Source organism: Phyllobates terribilis, unplaced genomic scaffold (genome assembly GCF_046119375.1).
Source record: "Phyllobates terribilis strain yellow unplaced genomic scaffold, ASM4611937v1 Scaffold_1__5_contigs__length_1240528914, whole genome shotgun sequence".
NCBI classification, from domain to species: domain Eukaryota; kingdom Metazoa; phylum Chordata; class Amphibia; order Anura; family Dendrobatidae; genus Phyllobates; species Phyllobates terribilis.
In genome coordinates this window covers 1127092338-1127106212 of record NW_027362761.1, presented here as the reverse complement: position 1 = coordinate 1127106212, position 13875 = coordinate 1127092338, and the positions used below count along the sequence as shown (strand labels likewise).

At 40.8% G+C, this 13875-nt stretch overlaps 1 protein-coding gene across 2 annotated transcripts in view; it reads right to left on the bottom strand.

Annotated features, from left to right (window-relative positions):
• FAM184B (family with sequence similarity 184 member B) overlaps positions 1 to 13875 on the bottom strand; it is a 132605-nt gene that overhangs the window by 52363 nt on the left and 66367 nt on the right. Inside the window, exons 7-8 of one of the 2 annotated variants that reach the window (XM_073657128.1) lie at positions 13227 to 13324; positions 11151 to 11229 (exon numbers count right to left, since the gene is read on the bottom strand). In XM_073657128.1, coding sequence (XP_073513229.1) covers positions 11151 to 11229; positions 13227 to 13324 — 177 coding nt within the window. The remainder of the gene's footprint in view (positions 1 to 11150; positions 11230 to 13226; positions 13325 to 13875) is intronic. The other variant, XM_073657137.1, reaches the window with a different exon arrangement.

The following is a 13875-nucleotide window of genomic DNA, read 5'->3' as shown; positions in this document are numbered from 1 at the left end:
TATTTAATTTTTATCAATCCAATCAGGATAATATTTACTTTCACGGTCTAAAAATCAGTTGTGATCAATTATGCAAAAGTAAAAAAACAAGGCAAAAAAAAATAATAATATCAACTGAGCTGAATTTACTTTCATAGAAAGCTCATGAGTGCCACTTAGTGGTTGTCACTGGTGTTTCATCCTAGAAAAATATTGCCTATTTCTGCTTTACATGCATTACATATACTGATAATATCCATAACCACATTTTTAAATCTATCCAAAATTATGTGCATTTTGAGAAATGTATATGTAAAATAGTGAATAAGCTAATGAAAGCCAAAGCAACATATGACATTTCTGAGAATTGTAATTGCTATTAGTTATTTCCTCTAATTGAAAACAGTTCAATTTCTGAGCACGAAATCTTCCAGGAATGTGGGTAAATACCAGTGCAAGTCTCTGCATATTAAATATGATTGGCAATTATGATTTAATGTCACAATGTTCACAGAGTGGCGCAGTCAGCCTGGAGACAGCAGGAATCCTTAACCTTTACAATTACCCCAATTATGGATGTCAATTAATTCTTTGACTATCTGCGATGTATTATATGCAGCAAACCTATTCTGAGTTGTGCGGTACAGGACATTTTTTTGGCTAGTTACATTGTTATACATGTATAAAGTGCTTTAACATTAACTATAATAGGTGTCTAAAAATACCCATATAGTGTAACGTTCTAAGGAAAAAAAGGCTTTGGCTATGTTCACACTACAATTTTGGGTTGTTCTGAGCTGAACTCAGTTCTATCACTGCTTACATCCAGAACAGCACAGCATGAAGCATTATTCTTGTTTGAAAATCACAGGAAATTAGTTCTAGATTAAGTCAATATTATTTTTAAAACTAAAGGTCCTTGCGTGTAGAACTTGTGAAAGCCCTATTTTTTTTTTTTTTTATAAATTCATATAATATCTCTTGCATCTCTATACAATTCTTGTAATATGTCTCATATCTACTACTATTTTGTGATGATCGGACTTCCTAAGAGTGATGGGCCTGAAGCAATGATTCAGTACAGCATTCCCTTTTAAGGGGGCTTTCCTGGAACAAAAAAATTATAAAAACAATCAGGCTGTCGCTGTAATAAGTTCCCATCACCTCCCTGTTAGGCTGCGTGCCCACGTTGCATATTACAAGCGTATATGCTGTGGAATTTCTGCAGCGTAAACGCTTGTAAAACGCATATATATCCGCACCCCATGGTCCCCAATGGCATTCCGCAATGTCAATGCCCATGCTGCGGATTTTTCCGCAGCGTATATGCTGCGGTCTAAAATCCACAGCATGTTCATTAATTTTGCGGAAGCGCTGCGGAATCAATGTGCGGATGGTACCCAAGTCTGGATGAGAGGAGACTCTCATCCAGACCTGGGTACCAAAGAACCTGTAAAAAAAGAAAAAATAAAGTTTATACTTATCTTATGATGTGTTCCCGGTGTTTTCCCGCCGTCGCGCTGTTGTGTGAAGGACCTGCCACGTCATTGAGTCATGTGACCCATCACATGACTCAATGACGTCACCGCAGGTCCTGCACACAACAGCGTGAGCCGCTCAAGACTCCGCACGGGGCACAGAATGCATCGGTAGGTGAGTATAAACTTTTTTACCATTCTGATTCTTTTTTTTAACTATTACTTGGTCACACTATATAAATCCATGCCGGTTGCATGGATTTATATAGTGTGAACAAGTTGTCAAGCACTTTTCCAAGTGATGCTTAAAAATCACTTGGAGAAGTGCTTGATAACCCGCATGCAGAAATGCATGCAAAGACGCTGCAAAGACGCCTCACAAACGCTTCTACCTGGCGGGAAAACCGCATGTAAAATCCGCATGCGATTTTCCCGCCAGGGAGAAGCGTAAAAAATATGCTTCAGTTCCGCAACGTGGGCACTTAGCCTCACCTATGTATTTTTGTTTTTTTAGCTCCCCATCAGCCCCTGCAACTATCCTTGTGGTTTGTTATTGTTTCCATCTTGAATCTCCTGTCACTTCTCCCTCTGTGCCTATAGACTAAATTTCCTGGAGGCAGAGCTGTATCTGTATCAACTGCACAGCACCATCCTGAGACTTCTAAACAGTCTCCACTTTCCTTGTTCTGTCCTCAGCTTCATCCAGTCTCTGCCCCTGCTGTGTAATGTCCTCTTTTAGGGCTGCCAGTGACTGCTGTATTGTGCTGGCTAGAGAGGCAGTGATCTCTGGGACAAGGTGTTTTGCTGCTTCTTGTGCCAAATCCTTAGAGTTCATGCTGTCAGAGTTTATTGCACCAGCCACCAGTGAAAGCTTCTCACACTGATCTGCTGTTCTGTTCTTTTGGCAATGATCTACCTCTCTGACACCAGCATCGGCTTGCATCTCCTCCCCTGAAACTGCCTCGCTCCCCCTCTCCACTTGCTATGATCATTCAGTATGCTTGCCTTTATCAGCGTCGGCCATCTTATCTCCTCTTTGCTCTCCATGCTTCTTGCCTGCTACAGGGATTTTACAGCCACTTCTGAGGATGTACCGGTCCATATGCAAGCAGGTACTTTCCCACTATCTTCCGGACCCTCTGCCCAGCGTCTCTGTATTGTTAGAACTCTCCTGTTAGGTTTTTTTTTAGTTTGTTGGTCACATGACCATTTTTGCCTATTTAATCCGGCTCCGCCCTCCTGGCCTTGCTGGACTTCATTGTATTTACTACTCTTGAGCTAGCTTGGTGCTCTGTTGCCGTTCTCTGTTAGTTTTGCTAGGTCTTCTGACCTCTATGCTTTTTGTTGTGTGTTTGTCTTTGACTGCTACAATTTCTGCTAGGAGGTGTCCAACTTATCCCAGTCCCTAGTTCTTGTAGGGATCCCTCCCTCACTTCTATAGGTCTTCGTACAGACTAGCCGAGGACTTTAGCGGGTCTGATCGCAGGATCAGGTTCCCCGTTACATCGTAGGGATCTAGTTTAGTTCTATTGTAGGGACAGATCTCCTGTCTTTCCTTAGTCCCTGTAGCAGATCATAACATGTATGTTTTTATGAGCCTGAGGGGGGTGGTAATCACCGGGGCTTTGCAGAGCTCTCAGTCTTCAATCCTCCTTAGCCAGGGCCAGATCTGGAAGTCGACTTCTAAACAGTCTCAAGATGGATAAACCCCTACACATATAGTTTCTCCTTCCTAACATTGCTCCAACTTAAGGTAGTATGCACTGTCTTTAGGCTCTCCTGCAGTCAGTAATGTTACATGTGCTGACACTGACACTCCACCGGCTAAATGTACTGTATGAATAAATTTACTCTAATATAATCTAGCAGTTTTGAACGCCCAGCGCCATCCCCTCTGGCCAAAGTCGCAAGTTGATAAAATTATTTGTTCTCTATGGAGACTTCAATTGTGTGTCCAATCCTTGCTCTCCCTCCCTGTGCATATCCCCAGGCACTATAAACTTGCAAAGAATCACAGGTCACACTCTTATGACATCACCATTCTGAGCTTACCGTACAGCTGCTGGGTGAATGTTCAAAGCAAGGACAGGAAATTCTGTGTGCCTGGAAAAACCCTTTTTATTTTTCATGTACAGGTGATGCCTTTGGCCACCCAACCAGCTTTGCAACGATCTGGAACTGGCCTGATTTACTTGCGCTCTTGACTATCCACTACCCAATATCAGGTGGCCAGGGTACCACTGTGCAGGCAAAAACAGTAAAGGTGAGGCAGTGCTATTTCACTGTTGTGACCCATTAACTCACAGGATCAGAGAAATCAGAGATTGAGACCACAATATCATGTGATGGTACAGTGCCTTGAATAAGTATTCAAATCCTGTGAACTTTTCCACATTTTTTTCCCATTACGTCCACAAACGTAAATGTTTTTTTATTTGGATTTTATGTGATATAGCAACACAAAGTAGTTAATATTTGTGAAGTGTAAAGGAAATGATACATGGCTTTCTAAATATTTAAGAATATAAATCTTAAAATTGTGATGTGCATTTGTATTCAGCCCCCCTGATCAATACTTTGTAGGACCACCTTCACTGCAATTACATGCAGCAAGTCTTTTGTGGTATGTCACTACCAGATTTTCACATTTAGAGGCTGAAAGTTTTGCCCATTCTTCTTTGAACGTCTGTCAACAGCAGTTTTCAAGTCTTGCCACAACTTCTCAATGGGATTTAGGTCTGGAGTCTGGACTGTGACTGGGCCATTAAATCACATGAATATGCTTTGATCTAAACCATCCATTTTAGATCTGGCAGTGTGTTTAGGGTCGTTATCCTGCTGGAAAGTAAACCTACGCCCCAGTCCTTTAAAGCCTCTAACAGGTTTTCCTCCAGGATTGCCCTGTATTTAGTACCATCCAACTTCCCAGCAACTCTGACCAACTTCCCTGTCCCTTCTGAAGAAAAGCATCCCCACAGTATCATGCTTCCACCACCATGTTTAACGGTGGGAATGGTGTTTTCAAGGTGATGTGCAATGTTACTTTCATGCCACACACAGCATTTTGCATTTAGCCAAAAAAGTTCTATTTTTGTCTCTCCTGACAAGAGCACCTTCTTCCACATGCTAGCTGTGTCCTTTACATGGCTTTTTGCAAACAGGTCTTCTTATGGCTTGCTTTCAAAAATGGTTTTCTTCTTGCCACTCTTTCATAAAGTCAAGATTTGTAGAGTATAAGACTAATAGTTGTCCTATGAACAGACTCTCCCACCTGAGATGTGGATCTCTACGGCTCCTCCAGAGTGACCATGGGCCTCTTGGCTGCTTTTATTAATTAGTGCTCTCCTTGCTTGAGATGTTAGTTTAGGTGGACGGCCATGTCTAGGTAGATTTAGGGTATGTGTACACGGTGCGGATTTGCTGCGGTTTTGACGCTTCATTTTTATGCTGCGTCAAAACCGCAGTGGCCAGATGTTACAGCGTAGTGGATTGGATTTCTAGAAATCCCATACCCACTATGCGTTTTTGTGCACCTGCGGATCACCTGCGGAAACTGACGTGAAGTGCATTTTCCAGATCTGCAGCATGTCTATTTCTCTTGCGGAAACGCATGCGGATTTTCCCCATAGACTTGCATTAGATGAGGAAAATGCGCATATGTAAAAACCGCATGTGTGTTTTGTGTGCATTTCCGCAGCGGAAACGCACACAAAAACGCTACATGATGATCAATAAAGTTTGTTTTAAAAAAAAACTATTCTCTAATTTCAACATGAAGACATGAAAAACGCATGCATAAAAACCGCATCAAAAAACGCATGCGGCAAAACTGCATGTAAAAACCGCACCAAAAACCGCAAGTAACCTAATTTGCTTATTAGGTGCAGAAATGGTGCAGAAATTCTGCAGCGTCAAAACCGCAGCAAATCCGCACCGTGTGCACATACCCTTACAGTTGTGAGATACTCCTTTCATTTTTGGATGATGTATTGAACTGTGCTCTGTGAGATGTTCAGAGCTTGTGCTATTTTATTTATAACCTAACCCGGTGTTATTCTTCTCCACAACTTTATCCATAGCCTATCTGGTGTGTTCCTTTGTTTTCATGATGCTGATTGATCTGCAATGTTCTCACACACCCCTCGGAGGCCTTCAAAGAACAGCTGTAGTTATACTGAGAAGAAATTACACACAGGTGGACTCAATTTACTAATTATGTGACTTCTGGAGCTAATTGGTCACTCAAGATTTTATTTCGGTGTACCAGACTCCAGGGGGCAGAATACAAATGCACGTCACAATTTTCAGATTTATATTTTTAAAATAATTAAAAAACCATGTATAATTTCCTTTAGATTTCATAAATACAGGTGCATCTCACTAAATTAGAATATCATCAAAAAGTTAATTTATTTCAGTTCTTCAATACAAAAAGTGAAATTATATGGAATCATTACAAACAGAGTGATCTATTTCAAGGGTTTATTTCTGTTAATGTTGATCATTATGGCTTACAGCCAATGAAAACACTAAAGTCATTATCTCAGTAAATTAGAATACTTTATAACAACAGCTTGAAAAATGTTTTTAAAATCCAAAATGTTGGCCTACTGAAATGTATGTTCAGTAAATGCCCTCAATACTTGGTCAGGGCTCCTTTTGCATCAATTACTGCATCAATGCGGCGTGGCATGGAGGCGATCAGCCTGTGGCACTTCTGAGGCGTTATGGAAGCCCAGGTTGCTTTGATAGCAGCCTTCAGCTCGTCTGCATTGTTGGGTCTGGTGTCTCTCATCTTCCTCTTGACAATACCCCATAGATTTTCTATGGGGTTAAGGTCAGGCAAGTTTGCTGCCAATCAAGCACAGTGATGCTGTTGTTAGTAAACCAGGTATCGGTACTTTTGGCAGTGTGGACAGGTGCCAAGTCCTGCTGGAGAATGACATTTCCATCTCCAAAAAGCTTGTCGGCAGAGGGAAGCATGAAGTGCTCTAAAATTTCCTGGTAGACGGCTGCGCTGACTTTGGTCTTGATAAAACACAGTGGACCTACACCAGCAGATGACATGGCTCCCCAAACCATCACTGATTGTGGAAACTTCACACTAGACCTCAAGCAGCTTGGATTGTGGCCTCTCCACTCTTCCTCCAGACTCTGGGACCTTGTGGAGTGTGTCAATGACTGCCTTCTGGACATCTGTCAAGTCAGCAATCTTCCCCATGACTGTGGAGCTTACTGAAAAAGACTAAGGGCCCTTTTTAAACGCTTAGGAAGCCGTTGCAGGTGTTTTTTATTAATTATTTTAATTTACTAAGATAATGACTTTTGTGCTTTCATTGGCTGTAAGCCATAATCATCAACATTAACAGAAATAAACACTTGGAATAGATCACTGTTTGTAATGACTCTATATAATATAGGAGTTTCACTTTTTGGATTGAAGAACTGAAATAAATCAACTTTTTGATGATATTCTAATTTTGTGAGATGCACCTGTAGTTGCTACTTTGTGTTGGTATATCACATTAATTCCCAATAAAATACATTTAAGTTTGTGGGTGTAATGTGAAAAAATGTGGAAAATCTCACAGGGTATGAATACTTTTTCAGTCCTATTAATTTGTAATTACTATTTAAGCTGTATATACCCATCAAAGAGACTTTCCAGGCAAAAGGTGCTTGTAACCTGGGGGTTGGATTTTAAAAAATAACAAAATAAATCATACTCACATGTGGTTATCCTCCTTGATCCAGCACAAGCCACTCCGTGGTCTGTGCTGACATTGGAAGCAATGACTTCTATGTTCAACTAACCACAGGACCGATGTGGCTTGTGATAGTCTGCAGTTGTTAGATGACTTGAACCGTACATCATAAAATGTGTTTTTGGTGACCTGCAGGTCAAGCCATCTGACTGCTGCAGCCTATTACAAGCCGCAACGGCTTGAGGCTGATTGAATGGTGCAGTCCTCGCTTATGGTGGTAGAGCAGATCCCAGGCGAGTATGATTTATTTTGTTACTTTTACAAAATCCAAACCCCAGGTATAGAGCAACATTTGCCTGGACAACCCGGTTAAAGCGGTATTCTCAAGTTCTTAATTTGCTTTAATAAGTTAGACAGCATGAAAAATAAATTAAGTTCGCAACTCACATGCTTTTTCTATCTACTGTCATTCTCCTGCAATAACTGTTAGAACCCTCCTGTTTGTCTTTTCTATCTTGTGTTTTGCGGTCACGTGACCATCTGCCTTTATATTTCAGCTCCGCCCTTTTGGCTGTGCTGGACTTCAGTGTTGTTTGACTGTTTTGCTAGCCAGGTGCTTCTGTGCCTATCTCTGTCAGTTCGCTTGGTCCTTCTGGGACCTCTAGTACCTTTTTGTCAGTTTATCTTTTTGTGTTCTGCAACAACTTTCTCTGTTAAGGAGGTGTCCCATTTTTGTTCCAGTCCTTAGTTCTTTTAGGGACCCCTCCCCTTTTTGCTATAGGTCTTCGTTCAGACTAGCCGAGGACTAAGGCGGGTCTGTCCGCAAGGAACAGGCAGCCCGCTGCATCGTAGGAATTCAGCTTAGTCTTACTGTAGGGATAGCTTTCCCCTTTCTTTCCTTAGTATTTGTTGCAGATCATAACAATAACTGCTTTTATCTTTTATAGTGTACCGCTGGTTTCCATGGAGCTCGGTTTACAGATCCTGGCCAATAGTGCACAGTAGTTACATTCCAGGAGAGGAGTAACTCTTAACATACTAGTCACCTCTCTACAAGCCCATTGATTTCTATGCATCGGTTATCAGCTCACCCCTCCCCCCCACTCCCTCTCATCTTCTGAGCACATTTAGTTATAAATCACCAGCCCCGCAGCTTTTACTGCAGATCTGCTAATCTAGGCTCTTTGGTTTTGCTGACCTGAGCTGTGTGCTTGTTGAAATGGCTTGTTATCTCTATATATACATACAGTGATAGCAGTGTAGACTGCAGAACAAACCAGTGATATGTGAGTGTATTATAGCAGAACTTGTGCTGAGATTTTTAGTTCTACTAGTACTACCGCTCTGCTACTCACCAGAACTATCACTCAAGGAGGAGAGTCCACCCTGCCAGAAACCAGGAAGTAATGAAACTGCATAGCTCGGAGCTGCTTAAGAGACAACTTGAGAAAATTCCTATAAGTCAAACTGGATGGTATTTATAATGTTGGTTTTTTTTTCCACCTCAAGAGAATTAAATCCCTTCAGGATAAAAAGTTGACCAATGATTCTTCCAGAAATCCAAAAAAGTAACAGTCTATATAAAGAAGCACTTACACATAATATAGAATTCCAAAAAAGATAAGGAAGTTAATGCAGCTATGTAATAAAATAGTAAATTGTTATTAGTTCATAATTATAAACAATAAAAGTACTCTAAAATAGGGAAAAAGTGGCAAGAAGACCCCACAAATCTAGGTCTTGGCGCTTCCAGGGGTGTAGCCACGCCGGAAGACGTGGGTTCAGTGTCCCGCATCATAAATCCCCGCCCACTGCTGACGCGTCAGCCGGGAGGAGGGGTGATGTGACGAAGAAGTTAACGCGAAGCGCGCAATGGGTGTACCTTTCCTCACTTTATCCTGGTGGTACAGATGAGTATACCTTTTATATGGATGTGTTTTGAAGTTTTGTAAACTCATGTACCATATGTGTCTAGCCTACCTATTAACCATCATGATACTTCTTGGATAGTCTCCATTTAGCCTTCCTTTTTTTGGTTCCAATCCTTAATGGTTATTACCTTGATTTGCATATACAGGTGCTTCTCACAAAATTAGAATATCATCAAAAAGTTAATTTATTTCAGTTCTTCAATACAAAAAGTGAAACTCATATATTATATAGAGTCATTACAAACAGAGTGATCTATTTCAAGTGTTTATTTCTGTTTATGTTGATGATTATGGCTTACGGCCAATGAAAACACAAAAGTCGTTATCTCAGTAAATTAGAATAATTAACAAAAAACACCTGCAAAGGCTTCCTACGCTTTTAAAAAGGTCCCTTAGTCTGTTTTAGTAGGCTTCACAATCATGGGGAAGACTGCTGACTTGACAGATGTCCAGAAGGCAGTCATTGACACACTCCACAAGGAGGCTAAGCCACAAAAGTTAATTGCTAAAGAAGCTGGCAGTTCACAGAGTGCTGTATCCAAGCATATTAATGGAAAGTTGAGTGGAAGGAAAAAGTGTGGTAGAAAAAGGTGCCCAAGCAACCAGGATAACCGCAGCCTTGAAAGGATTGTTAAGAAAAGGCCATTCAAAAATTTGGGGGAGATTCAAAAGGAGTGGACTGCTGCTGGAGTCATTGCTTCAAGAGCCACCACACACAGACGTATCCAGGACATGGTCTACAAGTATCGCATTCCTTGTGTCAAGTCACTCATGACCAATAGACAATGCCAGAAGCGTCTTACCTGGGCCAAGGAGAAAACGACCTGGACTGTTGCTCAGTGGTCCAAGGTGTTGTTTTCAGATGAAAGCAAATTTTGCATTTCATTTGGAAATCAAGGTCCCAGAGTCTGGAGAAGAGTGTAGAGGCCACAACCCAAGCTGCTTGAGGTCTAGTGTGAAGTTTCCACAGTCAGTGATGGTTTGGGGAGCCATGTCATCTGCTGGTGTAGGTCCACTGTGTTTTATCAAGACCAAAGTCAGCGCAGCCGTCTACCAGGAAATTTTAGAGCACTTCATGCTTCCCTCTGCCGACAAGCTTTTTGGAGATGGAAATTTCATTCTCCAGCAGGACTTGGCACCTGTCCACACTGCAAAAAGTGCCAATACCTGGTTTACAAACAACAGTATCACTGTGCTTGATTGGCAGCAAACTCGCCTGACCTTAACCCCATAGAGAATCTATTATAGAGAATCTATGGGGTATTGTCAAGAGGAAGATGAGAGACACCAGACACAACAATGCAGACGAGCTGAAGGCTGCTATCAAAGCAACCTGGGCTTCCATAACACCTCAGCAGTGCCACAGGCTGATCGCCTCCATGCCACGCCGCATTGATGCAGTAATTGATGCAAAAGGAGCCCTGAACAAGTATTGAGTGCATTTACTGAACATACATTTCAGTAGGCCAACATTTCGGATTTTAAAATAATTTTTCAAGTTGTTGTTATAAAGTATTCTAATTTACTGAGATAATGACTTTTGTGTTTTCATTGGCTGTAAGACATAATCATCAACATTAACAGAACTAAACACTTGAAATAGATCACTCTGTTTGTAATGACTCTATATAATATATGAGTTTCACTTTTTGTATTGAAGAACTGAAATAAATTAACTTTTTGATGATATTCTAAGTTTGTGAGATGCACCTGTACATAATTTTGATGTTTTGACTTACATGTATATCCCATATACTTAGTAGGCACTACCAGTGTTAATGCTCCTTACTATTTATGTCCCTCTGTTACCTGGATTTGTGGGGTCTCCTTGCCACTTTTTCTCTATTTTAGAATGCTTTTATTGTTTATAATTATGAACAAATAAAAATGGACTATTTCATTTGTAGCTTCCTTGTCTTTTTTGGAATTCTAATAATTCTTCCAGCTAAGAATTGCTTAAAGTAGAGCGATAGTAAAATTATTGATAATAAACACACCACCTAAACATTGTAGTTCTATTATACCACAGCCAGAGGAATAACAATAAAGGAAACTACCTGTTGTCCAGATGGATTTTCTAAAAACTCCTGTGTTTCTGAAGATGCTTCTAGATAGGAATGACAGTCGCATTCACATCTGAAAAGGACAGAAGTCATAAACCTGTGTTAATTATCCCAATCTACATAACAAGTTATTACCACTAAATAGAATAGATTGAAGAACATCTCTCCATTTTACTAATATTTGAATTACCCTTTAAATAACTGTTTTTAATCTTGATCATCATTTCTTAAAACTCCGCATTGTGCTGTTATCATATTATTCCTTTAATAAATGTATAGATTAACTGACAACTGGGTGTTACCATTCTGCTTTTCAAAAGGATGTTTCCCTACAAAGTCAGCACTGACTGGACAGTATACATGGACACGCCTCCAACTGGTAAAGCCCAGTTGTCAATTTATTCATACATTTCTAGAAGAAAATAGCAGATGAACAACCCAATGCAGAATTTGAAGAAAAAAATGACAGAATTATAGTATTTTATCGGGATTCTGTGGATTTACTAAAACCAACATTTCAGGAGAGCTGACTGGGTAGCTCTGCTGGAAATTTTGGCTCCTCAATATACCATTGCTTTTCTAGCCTTATCTTTTATATTTTTTTCCGTAGATTGTTAGGCTGTGTGCCCACGTTGCGTATTACAAGAGTATATGCTGCAGAATTTCCGCAGCGTAAACGCTTGTAAAACGCATGTATATCCGCACCCCATGGTTCCCAATGGCATTCCGCAATGTCAATGCCCATGCTGCGGATTTTTCCGCAGCGTTTATGCTGCGGTCAAAAATCCGCAGCATGTTCATTAATTTTGCGGAAGCGCAGCGGAATCAATGTGCGGATGGTACCCAAGTCTGGATGAGAGGAGACTCTCATCCAGATCTGGGTACCAAAGAACCTGTAAAAAAAAGAATAAAATAAAGTTTATACTTATCTTCTGATGTTTTCCCTCCGTCGCGCTGTTGTGTGAAGGACCTGCCACGTCATTGAGTCATGTGACCCATCACATGACTCAATGACTTCACCGCAGGTCCTGCACACAACAGCGTGAGCCGCTCAAGACTCCGGACGGGGCAGAGAATGCATCGGAAGGTGAGTATAAACTTTATTTTTTTATCTTTTACCATTCTGATTCTTTTTTTTTAACTATTACTTGGTCACACTATATAAATCCATGCCAGTTGCATGGATTTATATAGTGTGAACAAGTTGTCAAGCACTTTTCCAAGTGATGCTAAAATCGCTTGGAAAGCGCTTGTCAACCCGCTTGCGGAAATGTATGTGAAGACGCTGCAAAGACGACTCACAAACGCTTCTACCTGGCGGGAAAACCGCATGTAAAATCTGCATGCGATTTTCCCGCCAGGGAGAAGCGTAAAAAATATGCTTCAGTTCCGCAACGTGGGCACTTAGCCTTACTGTATGAAAAGAGATTTAACCTTTTAATGCATTTTATTATAGAAAAATGCCTCTTTCTCCACTAAGGCTATGTTAACATTATGTTTACACCACATTCGAGATTCCATTAGGGGTTTCATTATGAAGCACATCATTTGGATGGAACCCCTGATGAAGCCATTCACTATACTGAGGTCGACAGCGTCATTATTCCATCTTGTCACTGTTTCAGCAGTGTCAATCTTAATTAAGAAGACACAAAAACGTGGTAGAGGCTCTGTTGGAGGTTAAAGGGGTTGTCCGGTCCAAATCGATAAGTTTGCAGTCACTCTGTGTGACTGCAGACTTATGAATTCCCCCAGTGCAGGCACTGTGCGCTGCGGGGATCCACTGGTTTCTGAGCCGGGACCAGCGGGTATGTATACATTATATATACTCCCAGCCAGATCCAGTCCAGTGGGCCAGGCCTCGCTCCATACACTTGTACTGCCAATGACTGATAGGTGGTATGCCGGGTGTCGGACCAGATATTGATGCCCTATCTAAAGGTTACGTCACCCATATTGTACAGGAGCTGGACGGTGGTGATACAAATTAAAAGTAATCTCATTATATATTTCATGAGAGATTTGCTCAGGCAAGTAGCTGGAATAACACAAATACATTATGCGTTCTACCTCTGGCTTTCTATATTTCTTGATTCAGACGATAAGGTCTCCTTTTCTTTACTTCCACCAGTGGAGGATTCGCATTGCTGAAGAATCGCTTTATTCTGCTGGAAACATACACAGGAAACATTATATATGTGCCGATCAAGGCTTATATCAATGCATGATTTAAATCTATAATCTCACTACAGGTGCAGCTATGGAAGTGCAGACCCTGGTGACTATGGGGGGTAAAAGCCCACCTGACACATATGAAGCTATCTGTATTATAAAAGACACATGGTGGGAGGGGGCCCTATCACAGATTTGGCACTGAGGCTCAGGAGCTTGACTTTAAGCTCCTAATATTAATTACTTAACCCATGTTTATAGCCATTTGTAAAAATCTAGATGGGTACAGAATATTTCAATTATCCCCTTTATTATTATTTAGACTAAATATTTAAAAGAAAAATGTTCCACCCCAATACATTTTTTATTTTAAAATGTATGTGCTGATTACCTGCAATTTGTATCTAGATATATGACCCAAGAGCTTAGCTTTAATGCGATTGTCCGCTTTATCTTTATTATAACAAATGTGTGAGACACACTATATTATCGCACCTGCCACATAGAGCAGTGTGATTCACCACTCCTCAGAAAATGTTTCCACTGC